Source organism: Coccinella septempunctata, chromosome 1 (genome assembly GCF_907165205.1).
Source record: "Coccinella septempunctata chromosome 1, icCocSept1.1, whole genome shotgun sequence".
Taxonomy (NCBI): domain Eukaryota; kingdom Metazoa; phylum Arthropoda; class Insecta; order Coleoptera; family Coccinellidae; genus Coccinella; species Coccinella septempunctata.
This window is the reverse complement of record NC_058189.1, coordinates 56,793,629-56,814,239: the sequence shown is the minus strand read 5'-3', so window position 1 is coordinate 56,814,239 and position 20,611 is coordinate 56,793,629. Positions and strand designations below refer to the sequence as shown.

Sequence of the window (20,611 nt, the reverse complement as noted above, 5' to 3'; positions counted from 1 at the left end):
GACCTACGATGGACAAACGATCGTGAAATTTTGGTTCAATTTTATTTGGGGGTGCCAACTTCACACTTTCAAAGATTGAATCCATCAAAAATAAGTTTTGCCATTTGGGGATGCTGCTCATAAAATGAACCGAAAAAAGTTCTTTCCCGATATCTCTAAAACGGTGCCTGGCGAATGAAAAAAAAGGGTGGACAAACATGGACCTACGATGGACAAACGACCCAGAAATTTCGCATTTGGGGGTGCCAGCTTCACATAGCAACTGATAGAAATGGAAAATTGAATTAATAAATCATACCACTTGGAATAAAATTATTTCCCACCAGCATACTGAATAATTTACACATAATACGTAGCTGAATTATCGAAAATATCATTCACTAGTTGAACGAATGACGATACTGGGTGAGCCAATTTTCAGCCACAGATTAGACCTCCCACTTTGAACGTAAACTCGTGAACCTTTGGAGTGACCTCGGTACCACCAAACAATAACGTTCACTCTCAGCGTCTTCAGGTCGGTATTTCAGAAAGAAGACGAAAGGTACATCCGATCAAACAAATGGAACGTTGTGCAACCAGTTTCCGGCATTCTTCAAGCTCTGCAACTACAGAGTTGTACCCAGAAAATTTCGATTTTCGATGTTGCCGTTCTACGTAAAAGTTTCTTTTATTACGTATTTTATCGCAATGTCGAATCTCTTCGGAAAATATATTTATACCATACCAAATCCAGTTATTTGCATGGAAAATACAAGAGATCAGTATATCATTATATGCACTAGCTTGAGGAGAGTTAATGTTCGTTATCTTCTTTAGCTAAAGTTTGAATACGTTACATCAGTTGTAGATTTCAAAAATATTAACCCGAAAATGAAATGCATATGAGGGGTTCAGAGCTGAAGTGAACCAAGTCCATTCAGCCTAGTTTTGAGATGAATGGCTTAGAAGTTGTTTATCTCCAATTAATTCAAAAGTGACTTCTTTATTTATTATTATTCTTATGTAAGCATATGCTTACATTCTAACCTTTTAAAATCTGAAGAAGTAACTTTTGAATTAATCGGAGATAAACAACTTCTAAGCCATTCATCTCAAAACTAGGCTGAATGGACTTGGTTCACTTCAGCTCTTAACCCCTCATATGTTGCAGTGGTTGGGAATGGGTATCTCACGAAGGAAATAACAGATAATTACAAGGATGTTAAATTCTTCAACAAAAATCATCTTGCATCAATATAAGTAAAAGGGATGAAACGAAGTTTCAATCAAGATGAACTTCACCTTTGAACAAAAATTCCACATGAATAAACAATTAGCAGGACAACTGGCGCGTACTTGTGGATGTTCATCTTAATACACTAATATAATAATGATAATTAGGTATTTATTGGTACCTTAAGACATTTACAATGTAGAGGACAAGTCAAATGAGAAATAGATAAATCAATTTTCGGGAACTTATTCTACGATGACATTCATCGAAAATCCTGTAGTAAACTTGTCGCATTAATTCACACAAACATAAAATTCTCAAATGCCATCACTTTTTTGGTTCTTCCAATAGAAGGAAATTCTTTGTCATCCTCTTCATTCACAATCTTTCTGATTGTGGAAATATTCAGCTGAAATATAAGTCGTTTAGATTCAGATGAAACATTATATAAATTCTCTTACATTGAATATGTTCGCTACCGTCTGACGTATTGTGGATTTTAGAATATCAGGGTATAACTGTTTGAATGAGCGGACCTGAATTCCAAATAGCACTTCGTGAAACCCTGTCTCTTTTTTCAATCACTTTCGGCATTTCCGTAATAAAAATTGATATTAGTTGTGGCAACGTCGTTATGACATTAACGACATTTCATGAGTGCCAACCTTACTTCGTTATAGTTACAAAAACTTGAGAAATTTATTTCATGGCCAACCGAGTGCTAAAATAAATGTGAATGGAGTATAGTTTAATTATCAATGATATCTTATTTCAGAGATGTATCCCCGAGTTCGAGAACGCTGCCTTCAACGTGTTGATGGAAGCGACAAACACCTGCGGTGACAATGGGCCCATCGAATTCTGCAGACAGACGGAAATTAGCGAACTGAAAAAATCCTGTCAGCTATGCAGGCCGGACCAGCATGATTCGCGGTTTCTCACTGATTTTCACAACCAGGACGAACCGACGTGGTGGCAGTCTGAGACCATGATGGAAAACATACAATATCCCAATCAAGTCAATTTGACGTTGAATTTAGGTGAGAATCATCATCTGCAATGTTCTCGAGAAAAACTGATTTGAACACTAACAAAATTAATTATAGTGTACCTAGGTATAACTGAATGATTTTGACCGTTCTGTGGATAGGTTTTAGACTAACCTGATTGAAATTTTCATAGCTTCTTTACAGAGTTAATTCCAGCTCCTATAAGGGCAAAAACCTGGCATGACAAGGCAAGTCCGAACAGTACGAGAAAAACGCTCGATATAATAGAAAGTCTAGCCTGTCACTGGTTATCATTACAGATTTACGAGGATATATTGAAAAATTCTTAGCCTACTATAGAACCAAACAAAATTCCAATGTCAAAATATTTCATTACTCAACATATTCTCCTCTGAATTGGTTACATTTATTACAGCGAACCTGCAACATTTCTAGACCTTTCAATGTTTCTTCTTGCTCTGCAAACCAGACATCCACAACTCCACAGCTTTTATTACCTCCTCGTTGAAAGGAAATTTACCACCTTTCAAACTTTTGTTCAGTTGAGGAAAGATATGATAGTCGGATGGAGCCAAATCTGATGAATTCTGGTGTTCTAGTAAAACCCTACTCACAAATTTTTCATGGCAACATGAGATTTGTGTGCAAGGGCGTTGTCCTGCAAAAACAAAACACCTTTGGATGGCGTCCCTCGTATTTTCTCTTTATTTTTTTCCAGTAGAGTGGTCAGTAATGTCGAATAGTAATCTCCGGTTATTGTTCTACCCGTATCCAAAAAATCATTCATGATTACTCCTTGGCAATCCCAAAAAACTGAAGCAAGAAATTTTCCAGCAGATTTTTGGACACGAAACTTCTTAGGTCTTGTAGAACCAAATTGTCGCCATTCCATCGATTGTTGTTTTGTTTCTGGATCGTAGAAATGTACCCAAGTCTCATCCACAGTAACAATTCTGTTCAAGAAGTCTACATCGTTTTCCAATCGAGCACAGATCGAACGCGATCCTTCTACCCTTGCACGCTTTTGGTCAACATTCAAACATTTGGGGATCCATTTTGCAGCAATTTTTCTCATGTCCAAATTGACGTGAACGATATGATGAACGCGTTCATATGAAATATTCAGTGCTTCATATATCCGTTTTAGCCCAATTCGACGGTCTGTTAAAATCATGTCATAAACTGCATCGATATTTTCGGAGACTGACACAGAAACTGGCCTTCCCGATCGGTTATCATTTTCAATGGAAAATTTACCTCTTTTGAAGCTTGCAATATTTGACGGTCGCTTACGAAGGACATTGATCACCAAGGGTATCAAGCATATCTTCGTGAATCTGCTTACCTCTTAACCCTTCTAAGTACAGGTACTTGATGATGGCTCGATACTCCAATTTTTCGATTCACAATTTCGGTGGACATCTTCTTTCTTTTAATTTATTGCGTAACTCTGGTTTACTTTTTTGACCTCAAACTTCACACAGACACTTCTAATGAGTTATTGTTCGTTGCTATGGTAACGCAATATTTTTTTATGCATGGAACTGGTCTAGGGTAAGTGGATATCAATACATCCTAGTATCACACTTCCTCCTAGTGATGCCCACTATTGCTACACCGCTGTTCAAGGGCCTTTCAGGCAGAAATATTTGGAATCGAAAGATGTGTGGAAGTACACCTAGAAAAAAAATATCAGGAATGTGACATAGCCATAAATTCTGATAGTCAGGCTGCTTTCACTGAGGTCGCATAGATTCTAAGATGATATGGTAAAATATCGAAGGAAACTCAATGAATTTGGCATTCTAAATTCATAATTTTCGGTGCAGCTGTAAATAAGTAAAATCCGTCTGAAAATATTTTTCGGATAAAAATTATTTGAACATCCCACAACACTTTCGATTTCAGAATACGATGGTAAATCGTTGTCCTTTCATTTTGGAACACCCTGTAAATGTGTACATAAATTTCCTTATATTTAAAACTCCAGAAATACTGGAAATTCTAGGTGATGATCATAAAAACTTATTATACAAGTTCCTGATATGTTCTATAAGCCAGAGATCTCCAAATATTTCGAAATTTCGATCTACACTCTACAGGGTGGATCTTTGACTCATACAAATATTTTAACAGTAAATTCTTGAAGTCAACAGAAACACACTTTTCCCATACTATATTTTCCGATTCGGCCCTGATAAAAAGATACAGCCATTTTAAATTTTCATAATGAGCTATGCCACCCATGGAAAAACAAACTAGCTAAATCTGTGACACTACACATCTGTGGATCTTTTAAAAAAGAGTTGCCCAATTTTTCAAATTTCAAAGATATTTTTCATTTTTGATCTTATTACTCGAAAACGGCTCATTATACGAGAAAATATGAAGAATACTTTTATTTTACAGAACATTCAAATATTCATTAGATAGGGCACTACTTAGTTTCAAGAGTTGGGTTCTTTAAATTTTTGGTATTTTTATGGTACGTAATGGTCATACTGAGAAAACTGGAAGACGTGAGTGATATCTTGTAATAAAAAAAGATTCATCAAATAAATGAAAAACTATATATAAAACCGTTTGTGAGAACTAAAAATAAAAATTTTCCATGGTTTTTCAACAGCCTGTATCTATCAACTGAGTCGATTCGTAAAATATTATAAGGGAAAAAAGTGTTTATCTTGACGTAAAGAATCTACTGTTGAAATATTCGTACGAGTCAAAGACTCCACCCTGTATATGGTGATTAATTATGTTGCGGCTTCGAGAAAATCAGAGTCCTTTTACTCGGCTCAATTTATCTAACCAATAAGCGCCCACACGGACAACTTCACGACACCAGATTTACACATCCTCATTTCCTCCTACCGCTTTTCACTTATCTTCCGTAAAAGGTTGCGTGGGTGTTCTTTCCAACCATTGTCCTCCCTCAACTCGCGTTATCTATTCCCGTATTGCTTCATTAGATCCGTCTAAAATCTGATTTATTGCCGTTTTATGGCCCCAAGCAAGAGATTATCGATGGGGAATATTCAACAGATGAAAAACAAACCCATATGAGATAACTCGCATACCTATTTATGTTTTTTCACAGAAACTAGATGTTTATGAATTTGGTTTGATTACTGAAAAGATGTAAAATTTTTTCCCTAAATTGCAAAAAAGATACCTACAGCCTCTCAAGTTTGGCGCTCGAAGAAAGGTTTTGAATTTTATTCTTAGAAACTTTTCCCAATGAACATCAGTAGATATGTTTGTAGATTCATAGGCTATTCTGAAAGCGTATGTAAATTTTTTTTTAATATTCGAAAGAATTCGGATCCAATTGAATCCCAATACAAGTACCAATCGTAGAATGTTTATATGAAAATTTTTGCAAAATTTGGATATTACTAGAAATACAAAAAAATCTGTATCTGTTTGAACCAACGCGCAAAAGCTCTCGACGATGATGTCAGTGCTCTTCTCAATGTTTTCTATCAGAAAGTTCACGATCAACTTCTCATACTGAAAAAACTGGAAGACGTGGGTGATATCTTGTGTTCGAAAGAGATTCATCAAATAAATAAAAAACTATACTCCATTCACATTTATTTTAGCAGTCGGTTGGCCATGAAATAATTTTCTCAAGTTTTTGTAACTATAACGGAGTAAGGTTGGCACTCATGAAATGTCGTTAATGTCATAACGCCGTTGCCACAACTAATATCAATTTTTATTACGAAAATGCCGAAAGTGATTGAAAAAAGAGACAGGGTTTCAGGAAGTGCTATTTAGAATTCATGTCCGCTCATTCAAATAGTTATACCCTGATATTCTAAAATCCACAATACGTGAGGCGGTAGCGAACATATTCAATATAAGAGAATTTATATAATGTTTCATCTGAATCTAAACGACTTATATTTCAGCTGAATATTTCCACAATCAGAAAGATTGTGAATGAAGAGGATGACAAAGAATTTACTTATATTAGGAGACCCAAAAAAGTGGTGGCATTTGAGAATTTTATGTTTGAGTGAATTAATGCGAAAAGTTTACTACAGGATTTTCGATAAATGTCATCGTAGAATAAGTTCCCGAAAATTGATTGTTCTATTTTTCATTTGACTTGTCCTATACATTGTAAATGTCTCAAGGTACCAATAAATACCTAATTATTATTATTATATCAATGTATTAAAATGAACAGACACAAATACGAGCCAGTTGTCCTGTTAATTGTTTATTCTTGTGAAATTTTTGTTCAAAGGTGACGTTCATCTTGACTTGAAACTTCAATTCATTTCACTTATATTGATGCAAGATGATTTTTGTTGAAGAATTTAACATTCTTGTAATTATCTGTTGATTCCTTCGGGAGATACCCATTCCATTCCCAACCGCTGCATCATATGCATTTCATCTTCGGGTTAATATTTTTGTAATCTACAACTGGTGTAACGTATTCAAACCTTAGCCAAAGAAGATAACGAACATTAACTCTCCTCAAGCTAGTGCATATTATGATATGATACTAATCTCTCGTATTTTCCATGCAAATATCTGTATTAAGTATGCCTTCAATCAGTTTGTATAAACTTCAATTATGTTCGTCACATATTTTCCGAAGAGATTCGACATTGTGATAAAATACGTTAACAGAAACTTTTACGCAGAACGGGCAGCAAGAGTTGATTCAAAACCCAAAAATGTTTTGACAAGCTTCATACCCCCACATTTTCGTACTATACAGAGTCAAATGTATCAAATTTCCATGGCCAACCTAAGGTGTGCTAAAAAAAAGTGAATGGAGTATATACTCTGAAACTCACTTCATTCGAAAAAATCGTTTGTGAGATAACTAAAAATATTTTTTATGGTTTTTCAACAGCTTCAATCTATTGAACCGGGTTGATTCGGAAAAAATGGTAAAGGAAAAAAGTGTTTCTTTCGACCTCAAGTATTAACTGTTGAAATATTTGTACGAGTCAAAGACTAACACTGTATATTTTGAAATCTTATCATCAAGATACGACTAAATATTTTTAGAATAGATTTCATTTAATGATGAAGGTACACTATACTAAAAATGAAATTATTTGTTTCAGAGAAGGCTTTCGACATAACATATATTCGGTTGTGGTTTTACTCTCCCAGACCAGAAAGTTTTGCTATTTACAAACGTACTAGAGAAGATGGACCTTGGATTCCATACCAATATTATAGGTATGTAACTATCTTAGTTCATTGTTCATTCTCATTCAAATACATAGATTTTTTTGTACTTTTTCTCAATTTCATGGCCATTTCTCAAGGATTAAGCATTATTTCCTTAAAAAAGAATGGGTGACACTTATTCTACGCCACTGTTTTATTTTCACAGTGCGAGTTGCCGAGACACCTATGGGCTGCCTGACACAACTAGAACTATCCGAGGCGAAGAGACCAGAGCTCTCTGTAAATCTGAATATTCCGATATATCTCCGTTGACTGGTGGTAATGCGGCATTCTCGACTCTAGAGGGCAGACCGTCAGCCTACAATTTCGATGCCAGTCCTGAATTACAGGTATGTTCTCAAAGGCATGGGCGTAACGATGGATGGGCGTTTTCAAAATTACGGAAGGGATGAGAGATGAATAGATGATTTTGTTATTGAAAGATGAGTAGAAAGAGTAGAAGTTTGGAAGGCATAAAAAAATCAGTAAAACGCATTTTTTTTTAATTCATTTTTACCAATTTTATGACGTTAATTTTCAAGCGTGATATGTTTGACCTTTTTTCTGTTTGTCTTTTCCTGGACATCATACAGACACAATCGCATGTATTTAAGCGATTTATGAATGGAAGAACAATTCTTAATTCTGCTTCGATTAAATCTCTTTTCTATCAAAACTGTTTTTCGTAAATGATCGTTTTTGTTTGTTTCAATCTCGAAAACAGTTTATAAAAAAAAATTTCAATACCTTCGTGAATGCAGTGAATGAATTTTTTATATATGTACAGGGTGGGTTGTCTACTGAAGGGATCTCGAGAACTATAGCAGCTAAAAGAAAACGGACGACACATTCTCGAGCTCTTTTTTCCTGACTATTCCAAATCTGAAAACAGATCCAGCCTAACGTTCATAGATTCTGAGTTATGAACGAAAATTGAGAAATTGTTATTTACAATGAAGCTGAATAACTGCTCGTTTAAACTCATATTCGAAATCCGTTGTTACATTCTACTGGCACTTTTTCATGAGGAATTTGAATATGATATTATCACATTTTTTGATTAAGTCGATCTCGAGAATAACAGGGATTTCTGTTTTTCCAAAGGAAACTATAGTTGAAAGTTATTTCATCTTGCTGCAACTGTTTTGCTGATTTCAAAAATGTATCATATGTCGCAATTCACATGAATGTTACATGAGAAAAATATTCAATACTTTTTCCTGGCATGCTTATCTAACAATGGTTCACAATTCGAACACCGTTGACAGAAGTACCTACTTTTCATCATCTTACTGTAACTTGTAAAAATTATAATTATAGGTAACTATCGTATTTTATTTATATTACTTTATATATTATATTTCTTTCCTAAACAGAAAAACGATAATTGAATAAATTTTCTTCTAATAATCAGATGAAAGTCTTTTACTCTCTTTTAAAGGATATCGATCTCGATATCGATATATAATAGTTATTTAATCGACTAGGTTATTAATGAAAGCGATTAATGATTGAGATATTTCAACGTGCTCGCTTCGCTCGCACGTTAATGTTCGAGATCGTTAATCGCTCAATTAATAAACGAGTTGATTACAAGATTTTTCCGTCGACCACATTTTGAATTGAATGTGAATTCTTTATTGCAAAAATTTTCTATCGATAGCTAGTCAAATTTGACACCTTATAAATGTTCTATGTTCATATCGGAATGTTGATATTTATGCGGCCGATCGAACAATTCTAGGAGTCCATAGAAAGCATATTCGAGTTGTGACATTTCGAGTGAATCACATTGATATCGTTCCCTATAATATCTGAAAGAATGTGTGGAGCTGGTGGAAGCTGTAGTTGTGGTACATATATATTGATTACTCTCTAATCATCATAATAATTTGCAACGTCCACAATTCATCTCTTCTCAATTCACCCGCTAGGTACTACGAAAATCAATGCGACATACAAAGAAAATAATTATTTGGGAAGCTGCTGAATACTTCTATGTCCGATTACCCATGACAATAATGCATTAATAGGAAATTAACCAATAAAAGGTTTAATTAACAGCTAATTTCGTGTACGTTAAACAGTGCTATTATTAATAGGTCGGCGGAAAAAGAAATAATTATTCGACAGTCGGTGATTCCTATCACAGAAGGTTGAGTTCACATAGTATTATGTACAGTTTCAAGGGTGGCTATGGTTACGCCAGCCTACTGAAAATTCAACACTGATTCGAAAAGCAGGAAAAAGTATTAATTTTTTTTTCTTATGTTATATTCATGTGAATAGCGACATATGATACATTTTTGAAATCAGCAAAAAAATTGCAGCAAGATGAAAGAACTTTCAACTATATTGAAGATGAAAGAACTTTCAACTATATTTGAAGAATCAGAAATCCCTGTCGTATCTCGAAATTGACTGGATCAAAAAATTCAATAATACATATTCGAATTCCTCATAAAAAAGTGCCTGTAGAATGTAACAACGGATTTTGAATTATAGTTCAAATAAGCGAGTTATTCAGCTTCATTGAAAATGGCAATTTCTTAATTTTCGTTCATAATTCAAAATCTATATGGACGTTAGACTGTAGATCTGTTTTCAGTTTTGGATTAGTCAAGAAAAAAGAGCTCGAGAATGTGTCGTCCGTTTTCTTCTTGCTGCTATAGTTCGCGAGATCTCTTTAGTGGACAACGAATTTTGCCCACCCTGTATTTACATATTTGATCGTTAATGTTAGAATCAATGCATGCAATGCAATCATTGTTGAGCTGATGATGTTGTATATTTCAACGCTTCCTTATCAAAATATTACGAATTTGATCAAATTGTTTTCTAAAGCAGTTGAAACCGTAGACATGAGCTAGTTGAAGGAGAGATTTAAAGAAAAACCACTTCAATTGATCAAAATTTATAAAAATACACGTATAGATATAAGCTCTTCACATACAGAGTTAAAACGATAAAAGTAATCGATATACGGTGAATGAGAGTAAAAATTTAGATAGCTAGTCCAAAAACAGAGACAATACAATACATTGATTTGTTCTCCCAACGAACAGTACAAGTCCCATCAGTTGCGCAATCCCAGTAGCAAGAACTAGCTGTGTGCAGGCCGGCGCCTGTTTTCTGCATTATGGAACAGGTTACAACATACTTGAACGATTTCTTCAGCTTGCTCAGTGCTCCTAAGCTCTGTTCCGAGATCGTTGCACTCCATTGGTTCACCTTGTCCTGCTGATAGCAGGCTCCACTGAGGGTGGCTTCTATTATGTCCTTGACGATTTTGCTCACCTCCTCGACCACGAATTGTGAATCATCATCCATTTTTTGGTTCTATAAACATGCACCATTCACTTGTATGATTTTGCGTTGGACTGTCGCAATTTGAAGTATGTCAATGGAGCCCTTATTCCTATAGAAATGAAAAGTTGTCCAAGGACAGAGAAAAAAAAACTTCTTCTTTCATATATCCACTACCGCTAAATCCATTTCAGGAAGGTTTTTAAAATGACTAATGCTACTGAGCAGACCTCAACTTTTATGAAGAACTTGAAGCAGTTATGCTGTCGAGGAGCTCTGAATATTCTTCTTGTCCATAAATGGATTAAACCTAATCTGCCACCCCCTGTGATCAGCTTTTCTAAACACAATTTTTCATCTCCATCAGTAACCAATATTTATTTTTCTCTACATCCACAAAAACTTACATTCGAATTTCCTGCAGTTTTCAACCCCCAGTTTACCAATTAATCACAACCGAACCCTTCGCTTCTGTCGATTTGCATCATTCAGGGTCTTCATAGAAACCGAAAAAAGAAGTCTTCGTCCGCTCAAACTCACTCTCACAACAATTCGCTTTGTTGAACGTTCCGTGTCAACTACCACGTATGAAATACAGCTCGGGGTTGTTTTGAAAGCTTTCCTATCACGCGAATATTCCCAGAATGTGCAAAGTTTCAGACCAGAACCAGCTTGCTGTAAGTATTCGTTGTTGCCATAAATCATATGAGATATACCATGTCAGACGCAACATTTTCGACTTACCATTAATCACAAACAGTTTGATCGAATAGGGGGGTTGTGCATGGGGATGATTTCATATATGGTAATTTTTTTTTCGGAATAACTTTGGACGTTCTTGGCAAAAAAAATTACGACGAGTTGGCACGAAACTGTTCGATGGTGCTGTACAATATACGTTACTGTGAATCCAGAAATCAGAATTTGTTTGGATGCGAATTTTGTTTATTTATATAATTGATGTGGCCGATACTTGATGAAAATCCATAATTGAATTGAAAACAAAATTATATGATTCTCACTAACGTAAGATGAGTTATTCAACCATGACACGTGTTTCGCTATCACAGTAGCATCTTCAGGTGGGCGAATGTGAACTGGAATTTCAGTTTATCTCCACCGGAAATTCTTTATGTATGCATAAAAGAAGATCTAAGTTCTTCTTAACTAATATATTCACAGTTGCAGAATACACAACCGCCAATTTATTCATGCAATTAAACCAGTGAATTTATTTCCACAGCTATTCATTTTCACACGCTCGTCTTGTACTGACTCTGCGTCGGTGCATATCTACAGGGTGTCCCAAAACTGAATAATAAATTGTGTGAATAAAACGTCACACCACGATAGAGTAGATCAAATACTATCGAATGACACCAACATTAGTTGAGCGAAAATGTACCGTTTCCAAAAAACCCTAACCCGAAATTGCCGATTTTCGGTCTATTTTTCTAATCACAGGGCCAATTTGTGGACAGCGTTTTTCGCCCATATTATCACCCCTATAGAGGGGTTAATTCTGAGTAATAAAAATTATGTAGAAAAAACATTTGTTTTAATTTACATTCACTTAGGTTTTCGATTAACTACATACTTGAAATAATTTTGATTAGGTGTGATAAAACAATAATCTAGGATTAATATGATTTAAAATCGCTATCCTTTTTCACAAACTGGCCCTGTGATTGAAAAAAATAGTTCGAAAATCGGCAACTTTAGGTATTTTCATGAAATTCTGATTATTTTGGAAACGGTACATTTTCACTGAACTAATATTGGTGTCATTCAATAGTATTTGGTCTACTCTATCGTGGTGTGACGTTTGATTCTCTAGTTTTGGGACACCCTGTATAAAGGGTGTATTTAAAGCTGAGGCTTTTTTTTAACAGAAGGTAGAATTGGTCAAAATGGAGCGTTTCACTGAAAATCACCTATACAAAATTTTCAAAATGACAAAGTTAAAAAAAAATTAAAATGATAAAAATCTAAAATAGATCCTAGTACGACCCTAGACCGTTTGTTAGATGAATTATCGCAAAGCAATGGAAAAACTTATCGATTCGACCATAGATTAATCTATGGATTCGACCATGTGGTTTCGTTTAGGAAATTGGCACGTTTGATATTTATGGTAATGAAAATGGAAACTTAGGACTGCCCAATTTTTCTCATTATTTTTTAGTAACTCACACGGTTTTATGAAATGGCTCATTTCGATACCAACTGACAGAAGAGACTCAGGGCACAAGTGTGAAAAAAAGAATATTATGTACTTCAAAATCTCACCAATAAAATTCGTCTAAATTATTCACGATTTTTTTCACAGTGGGCATCACAATCTTCTTGTTCGAACATTCTAACAATCGTCGTACACATGGAATGAAATGGGGAAACATCATAGCACTTTTTCAACATAACTAACATAAGTACTTTCAAGAAACTGCCTCGATTTTCTACATTTTTTTTTCACCCTAAATTGCACGATACAACAATTATGATTCAAAAGTGACCTGACGCCATCTAATCCGATGAACTTGGTACTGAATCTTTCATTGTCCAGCCATATGTTTATGTTTTGTTTCGTTTTTGCGATGCCGGAGTCCCCTTCCACAGTCCCGTACTTGAAATTTAATGAAATTTTGTCGCATTTCTAGAGGTTGTATCTCAGCCATCTTGGATATTTTATATAGACACTTTTTGTAGAAACGACTTATTTTGATTAGTTCTACCTTCTGTCAAAAAAAAAGCCTCATCTTTGAAAATACCCTGTATTTTTAGACAATTTTCTGCCGAGCATTCCAGGTCCCATATTCTAGAGAAATGTTCTAGAGCCTTCTGGAATGCTGCTCGCTTGACGCAGATCACATGTTCTCTATTCAAATCAATCTTGCGTTAATTTCTGGAAGATGATGGAAAACATAAACCACAGAACTGTCAACTGACTGTCATATCCCTTCTGCTCTTTCTAGGAATGGGTCACCGCAACAGACATTCGTATAACCCTGGATAGGCTCAACACTTTTGGGGAAGAGGTGTTTGGTGACGAACAGGTACTACGGTCCTATTTTTACGCGATAGCGGACGTTGCTGTCGGTGCTAGATGCAAGTGTAATGGTCACGCCTCTGATTGCATATCTTCCACTGGACTGGATGGCAAAAGGAGAAGAGTGTGCAAGTGCGAACACAACACAGCAGGTCCAGATTGTAATGAGTGTTTGCCCTTCTTCCACGATGCCCCTTGGAGGAGAGCCACTGCCAAAAACGCCTACGAATGTAAACGTGAGTAATTTTCACATTTCATCATTAGTAGTTGGGGAACCGACGATGCTAAATCGGGATTTACTCGAGCGACGTGAAGACCTAGTAGATTTTGGAGATTAAATGGTAGGAAGAAAAAAAGGTTTATGTTGTATGCACTCTCAGCGGTGGGGAAAGCGTCTGCAGGTTTTCGAAGATGTAAAAAAATATCATAAGGTTAACATACTCGAGCGTGTCAGATTAAGATAGTGTATATGCCCTACGTATCTCTGATAATAAATTCATGCTTATCTGACAGTTTGCGTGGTGGGACTGGCCGTACGGAAGAGTTGGAAATGGTTGGTGGAAAAAAATTTCGGGAATGTCAAATTTTTGGACGATATGTTAATTGGGCCCAAAGGAAGCTATTTTTCAAGAGAATGACAATTCGAACGTAACGCAAAGTCACAGCGCTCTTTTGAAAATGCAAAAAAAATCGTTAGGTACTTGTTGGTACATACTCGAGCGTGTCAGATTTTCATACAGATGGTTAACCCCGGTGTTGCAGACGTGTTGACCCATTAATCTGACACTAATCAGGGAGGGTTTCTTTAATCTGACAGTTTGAAGATGATAACAAAGAAATATTTTTAAATATCTCCCATTCTGTACCCCTAATCGTTTCTGTATTCATCATGAAATTTTTAGTTGATAAAATTCTAAAAAACTTTTGTCTGAAGCAATTTTGCATAGTGTTAACCGTTTTCGATTAAGAAGGGCGATAAGAGCGAGGAGCTTAGCATAAGGCCATGGTCAATGTAGAAACCCAGTCTAATGTACATTCATCGCCATATATCTGAAAAACGTTCAAACGTAGAAAAAATTGCTTCGGACAAAATTTGTAGGATATGTTATGCTCTACAAATTTAATGATAAACCTAAAAACAATTTGAAGCCCAGGAGAGGAGATAAGGCGGGGAGCTTAGCCACACATGCAAAAGGCCAAGGTCAATGTAGAAACCCAGTCTAATGTACATTCATCGCCATATATCTCAAAAACGTTCGAACGCAGAAAAAAATTGCTTCGGACAAAATTTGTAGGAAATGTCATGCTCTACAACTTTTATAATAAATGCGAAAACAATTTGAAGTCCAGGAAAGGAGATAATTCAAAAAAACTGATTTTTGTGACCTGTATGGCCAATTTTTATTATTTCGGCTCGCTGAAACTGTCAGATTATATGTTTTCCGTTATTCTTGAATGAGAAGCTTCCAAATAAGAAAAAAAGCCACCTCGCTGGAGAATGTGCACATGACATTTTCAAGTTTGGCACCCTCCCACACATTTTGTCAGATTAAGAAAATGTATATTTTTCAACATGTAATTGAGGGGTTCAGAGCTGAAGTGAACCAAGTTCATTCAGCCTAGTTTTGAAATGAATGGCTTAGAAGTTGTTTATCACCAATTAATTCAAAAGTGACTCACATTCTAATCTTTTAAAATCTAAAGAAGTCACTTTTGAATTAATTGGTTGGCTTAGAAGTTGTTTATCACCAATCAATTCAAAAGTGACTTACATTCTAATCTTTTAAAATCTAAAGAAGTCACTTTTGAATTAATTGGTGATAAACAACTTCTGAACCATTCATCTCAAAACTAGGTTGAATGGACTTGGTTCACTTCAGCTCTGAACCCCTCAATTAACCATATATATCTTAATCTGACACGACCGAATATGTACATTGATCGTTTTTTTTTACTATCCTAGACAATTCCCCCTATATGCAGGTCTTATTTTTGGTAGAGGTACTCTACAGCTTCTAAGGTATCTCCCTTATATTAATCTGACACGCTCGAGTAAATCCCGAGTTTTCCTCTTGGGCTCCCCAACTACTATAGATCTTGAAGTTTCACTGGGTGAAACTATATGTAAACAGAATGGCCATACTCCCTTCAATTTGGATTATTAACTTTTCCCAACCAATAGTTGCGAAGATGGAGTAAAATATTTTCTTATCGCTAGCGAGAACCAAACCTCATTTTTCAGTAGCTTCGTAAACTATTTATCCCCTTATGGTCGTTCGCACCGTGTCAGTAAACATTGATTGAATTCTTAAATCACGTTTAGTTTTTTTGTTACTGAAATGGTGCAAACAGCCATCAGCCTTTTCCATGTAATAACTAATAGTCACGAACATCCCAAACAAACTTTTTGTAGCATATGCAAACGTCGCCTCAGCGAAAAGCTCTGTGGAATGGTTTAAATGCTTTCCATCATTTCTCTCGCCTGATGATAGCGTTCCACTTAGCAGACTCGTCATGATCGTCAACATAAGTTACAAACAGAAAAGCTTCGCAAAAACTGTAAAAGCATTGGGTTTAATACTCAATTGTAAAAGTGAAAGAAAGGATATGTAGAATATTTCCTACATGAGAGAAAGCAATCCGCAATCTCCCTCTTCTTATTGATACATTTGTTATTTAACTTTTTTAACATAATTTTCGTCTGTTGGTGCAACCATTGCTGATCATAAATTCCTGATCATTTTTTGCACGGAGAGTCGAAGTATTTCGCATGAAGAAAGAAGCTTATACAAGTGAGCGTCAATTACATCTCCCAAAAAGGAAATGGTGAACTATCCATCGAACGGTCTGGGACTGAAATGATCTTTCTTGACGAACGCACTTAGGAAGTACCTGCACCTGAACTCGTGCGTTAATTCTTAATTCCGTTGCGTCGCTAATTAACGAGAGGACGTCTTTGAACGCTCAAAGACCGCAATGCATACTAACGAAATTTCTTTCCACTGGACAGAATCTACACATCGCTGTTTTGGCAAGTGCATTGTTAACATATTGGCCAACATATTGAAATTTCGAAAAGACTTTTTGTGTTTCAAGTTTTGAGGATATTTTGAGAACTATCGAATCAATGGTTTCAAAATCAACGGTACCTCTGTAGAGAATAGAAAAGCTATAATAAAAAAATATTTTTTCATGAGTCCATTTACCACTCGGAAAATCCAGAAATGGGTCACTTTTCACAGAATCCTACGTTTATGTTCATTTGGACAAATAGCCTTTCAAGAAATCATAGATAGTAAAATGCATTTCATCTGAATTTCTGTACAATCCCGTTATAAAAATTTCAAGGGCTTAGCTTGCAATAAGCGACAATTTAAGTTGAATCATCGTGTTTACAATTCCATAAACAGCATTTGGAAGTAGAGATCAATATATTCAGTTTATAAATCTTGAATTTTCACCTGAGTTTGAGATAAAAATGAATTTATTCATTATAACTGAAGGTACAATTTTGTAGAGCACCAGAAGTTCTATAAATAGATTGCACATAAGTATCTAACTTTCAGGGATATCCAACGATAACCAATTTAAACATATTTAGTTCAATCCAAAATAAATGTTCCTTTTGAAGAGAATCTTCACATAACTCCGGATACAAATGTCCGATTTTGCTGGGAATTTCACTCAAGTGTATAGAATTTATTCAAGTAGGTTTTCCTATACAGGGTGGTCCAGATCGTAACCAAGAAATTTTAAGCACGTATTCTACATCAAAAATAAGCCCTAGTTTATCATATAAACATATATCGAGAAATGTTTCCTCTCCGAGATACGGGGTGTTAAAATTAAAGAAAAAAAAATGTTTTTTATAAATAACTTTCACACTGCTTGAAATATTTTTATGAAATTTGGGAAATAGATTTTGAGCGTAAAGGAGCACTTTTTGCATAATATTATTTCTTTTTTATTCTACCATTGGCGTCCGTACTGCAGCGAGACTGAATATTTTCAGATAAAAAATATTACGCCGTTGGTTTTTCCGACAATAAAAATTACTTTTTAAATCCATTTTTAATTTGGAGCAAATTCGGTCTCTTGACTTTTTGCTGTACGAGGCACCGTTTCCGGTTAAAAAAATAAAACACATTCTCATGCATGAAGAAATCGCCAAAATTTGATATAGCAAAAATAGTCTTATCACTATTATGTACCTACCATATCAAATTTTGGCGATTTCTTCATGCATGAGAATATGTTTTATTTTTTTTTTATTTTTTTTTTATTTATATAAAATCTGTCATATAAAATGATAGACGTAATTCTGGATGCCGTTACCATGGTTATCTCATTGTTAGCCTTCGGTACATAGAAACATGACAGAATTTAATTTTCTTTATAATATTATATGCGTTTTTCCCGCACCGTTTGGCAAAGTTGAAAAGTTTTTTTTCAGGAAGGTTGCGCGAATCTTACGGTAATTGGAGTTTGTTTTTAGTTTCCTTCATCGTGGGGGTTTTGCTTATAAAATTGTTTGGTCATTATTATTTCATTTAGATTCCATTTTTCATAGTGAGATTCGTTGATTTGCTGCTAATTTTCTTTCTTGAATTATTCTAATGATTTCTTGTATAGTTTTACTATTTACTATATGAAATATTGCACAAGCTAGTTTGTTATGAATTCTAGCCCCAATCGCATTTCCCTATCACATTTACTCAAAAAATTACAAATAACAAACGCAATAAAATTCGGTGCTGGTGTAATAAATTTAAATAAATTGTACTATGCTTCCGGTTTTGGCAGGGTTATTTGGCTGATTCAGTCACTCAATTTTTCCACTATTCTTCTGAATAATGCCATTCATTTCAAACATTAAACGACAACTTAACCTGAAAAAAGGGTCATTAAACTATATTCACTTCACTCTCGTGAATACTCAAATGGGGCTTATAACCATTACCTTTTTGCCCATGCAGCCTTATGGAATCTGTTCGGATTCCACGAAGGATCTGAGAGCTCGGTAATGACTTCAATTAAATTTTTTCATAACTGTAAATCTGGCATTTCGCCTGGTTTTCTTGATTGTCGTTAGATGAAGCGGTCGATGCATATAACTGCACATGTTTTCACCTGAGAGTGAGGTGACATTTATCGCTGGTCGTGTGGTCTTAAGTAGGGGGCCCCATGCCACTTTACATCCCATCGGAGGATCTTTCCCATGGTGAGTCAGTGCTAGTCTCTTGTCGCGTTCGTATGGCTTACTGGCCATACTGTGAGGTGTCCAGTGAGGTGAATCCCGCTGTGAAGTGAGAGCTGCGTTTTTATCTGGCACGATTCTGATATGTCAGCCCTACGCACGAATTTAACCACAGAGAGATCCTATCTATCGTTAATTCTCGAGAATATTTTCATGCCTGTTATGGTAGCTTTTGAAGATTGAAAAAAGAGTTTGTATTTAAACGTAAAAGGAAAAATAGATTATCTGTGCCTATACAGGGTGAGTCTTTGATGCGTACAAATATTTTAACAGTAGATCCTTCAGGTCAAAAGGAACACTTTCTTCCTATACCATTTTTTCAGAATCGGCCCTGATAAGAAGATATAGCGATTTTGAGTTTCTCTAATGAGCAGTGCCACCCCTGAAAAACAAACTTACACATCTGTGGATCTATTAAAAGGAGTTGCATTTGGTCAAAGAAACAAATCTCACAGATATTTTTTATTTTTGAACATGAAATTAATCGAAAACGGCGCATTATACGAGAAAATATGAAGAATACTTTTATTTTACAAAAATTCCAAATATTCATTAGATATGACGCCCAACTTAGTTTCAAGAGTTGGTTCCTTTGAATTTTTGGTATTTTTATACTACGTAATGGTCGTAATAAGAAAACTGGAACACGTATCTGATATCTTGTGTTCGGAAAAGATTCATCAAATAAATGAAAAACCATATTCCGTAAACCGTTTCATTTGATAAAATGATTTTTTTTTTCAACAGCCTGTATCTTTCAGACTGGGACGATTCGGAAAAAATGTTGAGAGAAAAAAGTGTTTCTTTTGACCTCAAGAATCTACTGTTAAAATATTTGTACGAGTCAAAGAATCACCCACATCATTTCTATGATTCTTCTGCATGATTTCACATTTTTGTTCCTTGTTCAATAAGTGTTAGGATGAAGTTTCAAGAATATTCACTAAAAAACTTGAGATCATTGATGTGCTCCTTCATAATTATTATAAATTGCCGAAAAATTATCCAAGTATGATCGATTTGGTATTTTCAACCAGAATTGAAAGATCTGAGGATAGATTACCTACATAATGTTATTTTTTTCCAAAATTGATATAAAGTATTCCTAAGTACAAGTACTTTAAATTACCTCAGGAGCATATATCCCTTCGCTAAAATAAGATAATTTTGATATATAGGCTATTTCCCAACATTGTTTTCTCTAGGGAAATACACCCTACGAGAATATTCAATGAAAATCCCAATTTTTTTAAATTTTGGCAACAGCTTGACGCCTTTCAATGAAATTTTGCAGGATTTGTAAGGTAGGGGTAGCAACGGTTCTTATTCCACATAAAAACTTCATTCAGTGGCGTTTAGAGAGAATATAAGAGCTTCTTTCATCTTCAAAGAAAAATGTAGTCACTACTTTGATTCTTCCTCAATTATTGCTTTTTTTTTCGGTGGTAGTGATTTTGGAACAACATATAATAATATAAGGTTTTAAATTATTTTACTCGAAAACGATGCATCCTGCGTAAAAACATTCATGAGGCATATTATTCACCAAATTATCTTCTTATAGAGACTGAACA

The 20,611-nt window shown here is 35.1% G+C and overlaps 2 protein-coding genes across 2 annotated transcripts in view; one reads left to right on the top strand and one right to left on the bottom strand.

The window, feature by feature from the left end:
- The window catches only part of LOC123309965 (laminin subunit gamma-1), a 46,437-nt gene that overhangs the window by 8,928 nt on the left and 16,898 nt on the right, over window positions 1-20,611 (top strand). Inside the window, exons 2-5 of the mRNA XM_044893284.1 lie at window positions 1,992-2,256; window positions 7,320-7,437; window positions 7,595-7,778; window positions 13,707-14,016. Of these exons, the coding sequence (XP_044749219.1) occupies window positions 1,992-2,256; window positions 7,320-7,437; window positions 7,595-7,778; window positions 13,707-14,016 (877 nt within the window). The remainder of the gene's footprint in view (window positions 1-1,991; window positions 2,257-7,319; window positions 7,438-7,594; window positions 7,779-13,706; window positions 14,017-20,611) is intronic.
- On the bottom strand, window positions 10,327-10,843 carry LOC123309978 (dynein light chain Tctex-type 1-like). Its single transcript, XM_044893305.1, has one exon. The coding sequence runs from the start codon at window positions 10,756-10,758 to the stop codon at window positions 10,432-10,434; it is 327 nt and encodes a 108-aa protein (XP_044749240.1). The 5' UTR covers window positions 10,759-10,843; the 3' UTR covers window positions 10,327-10,431.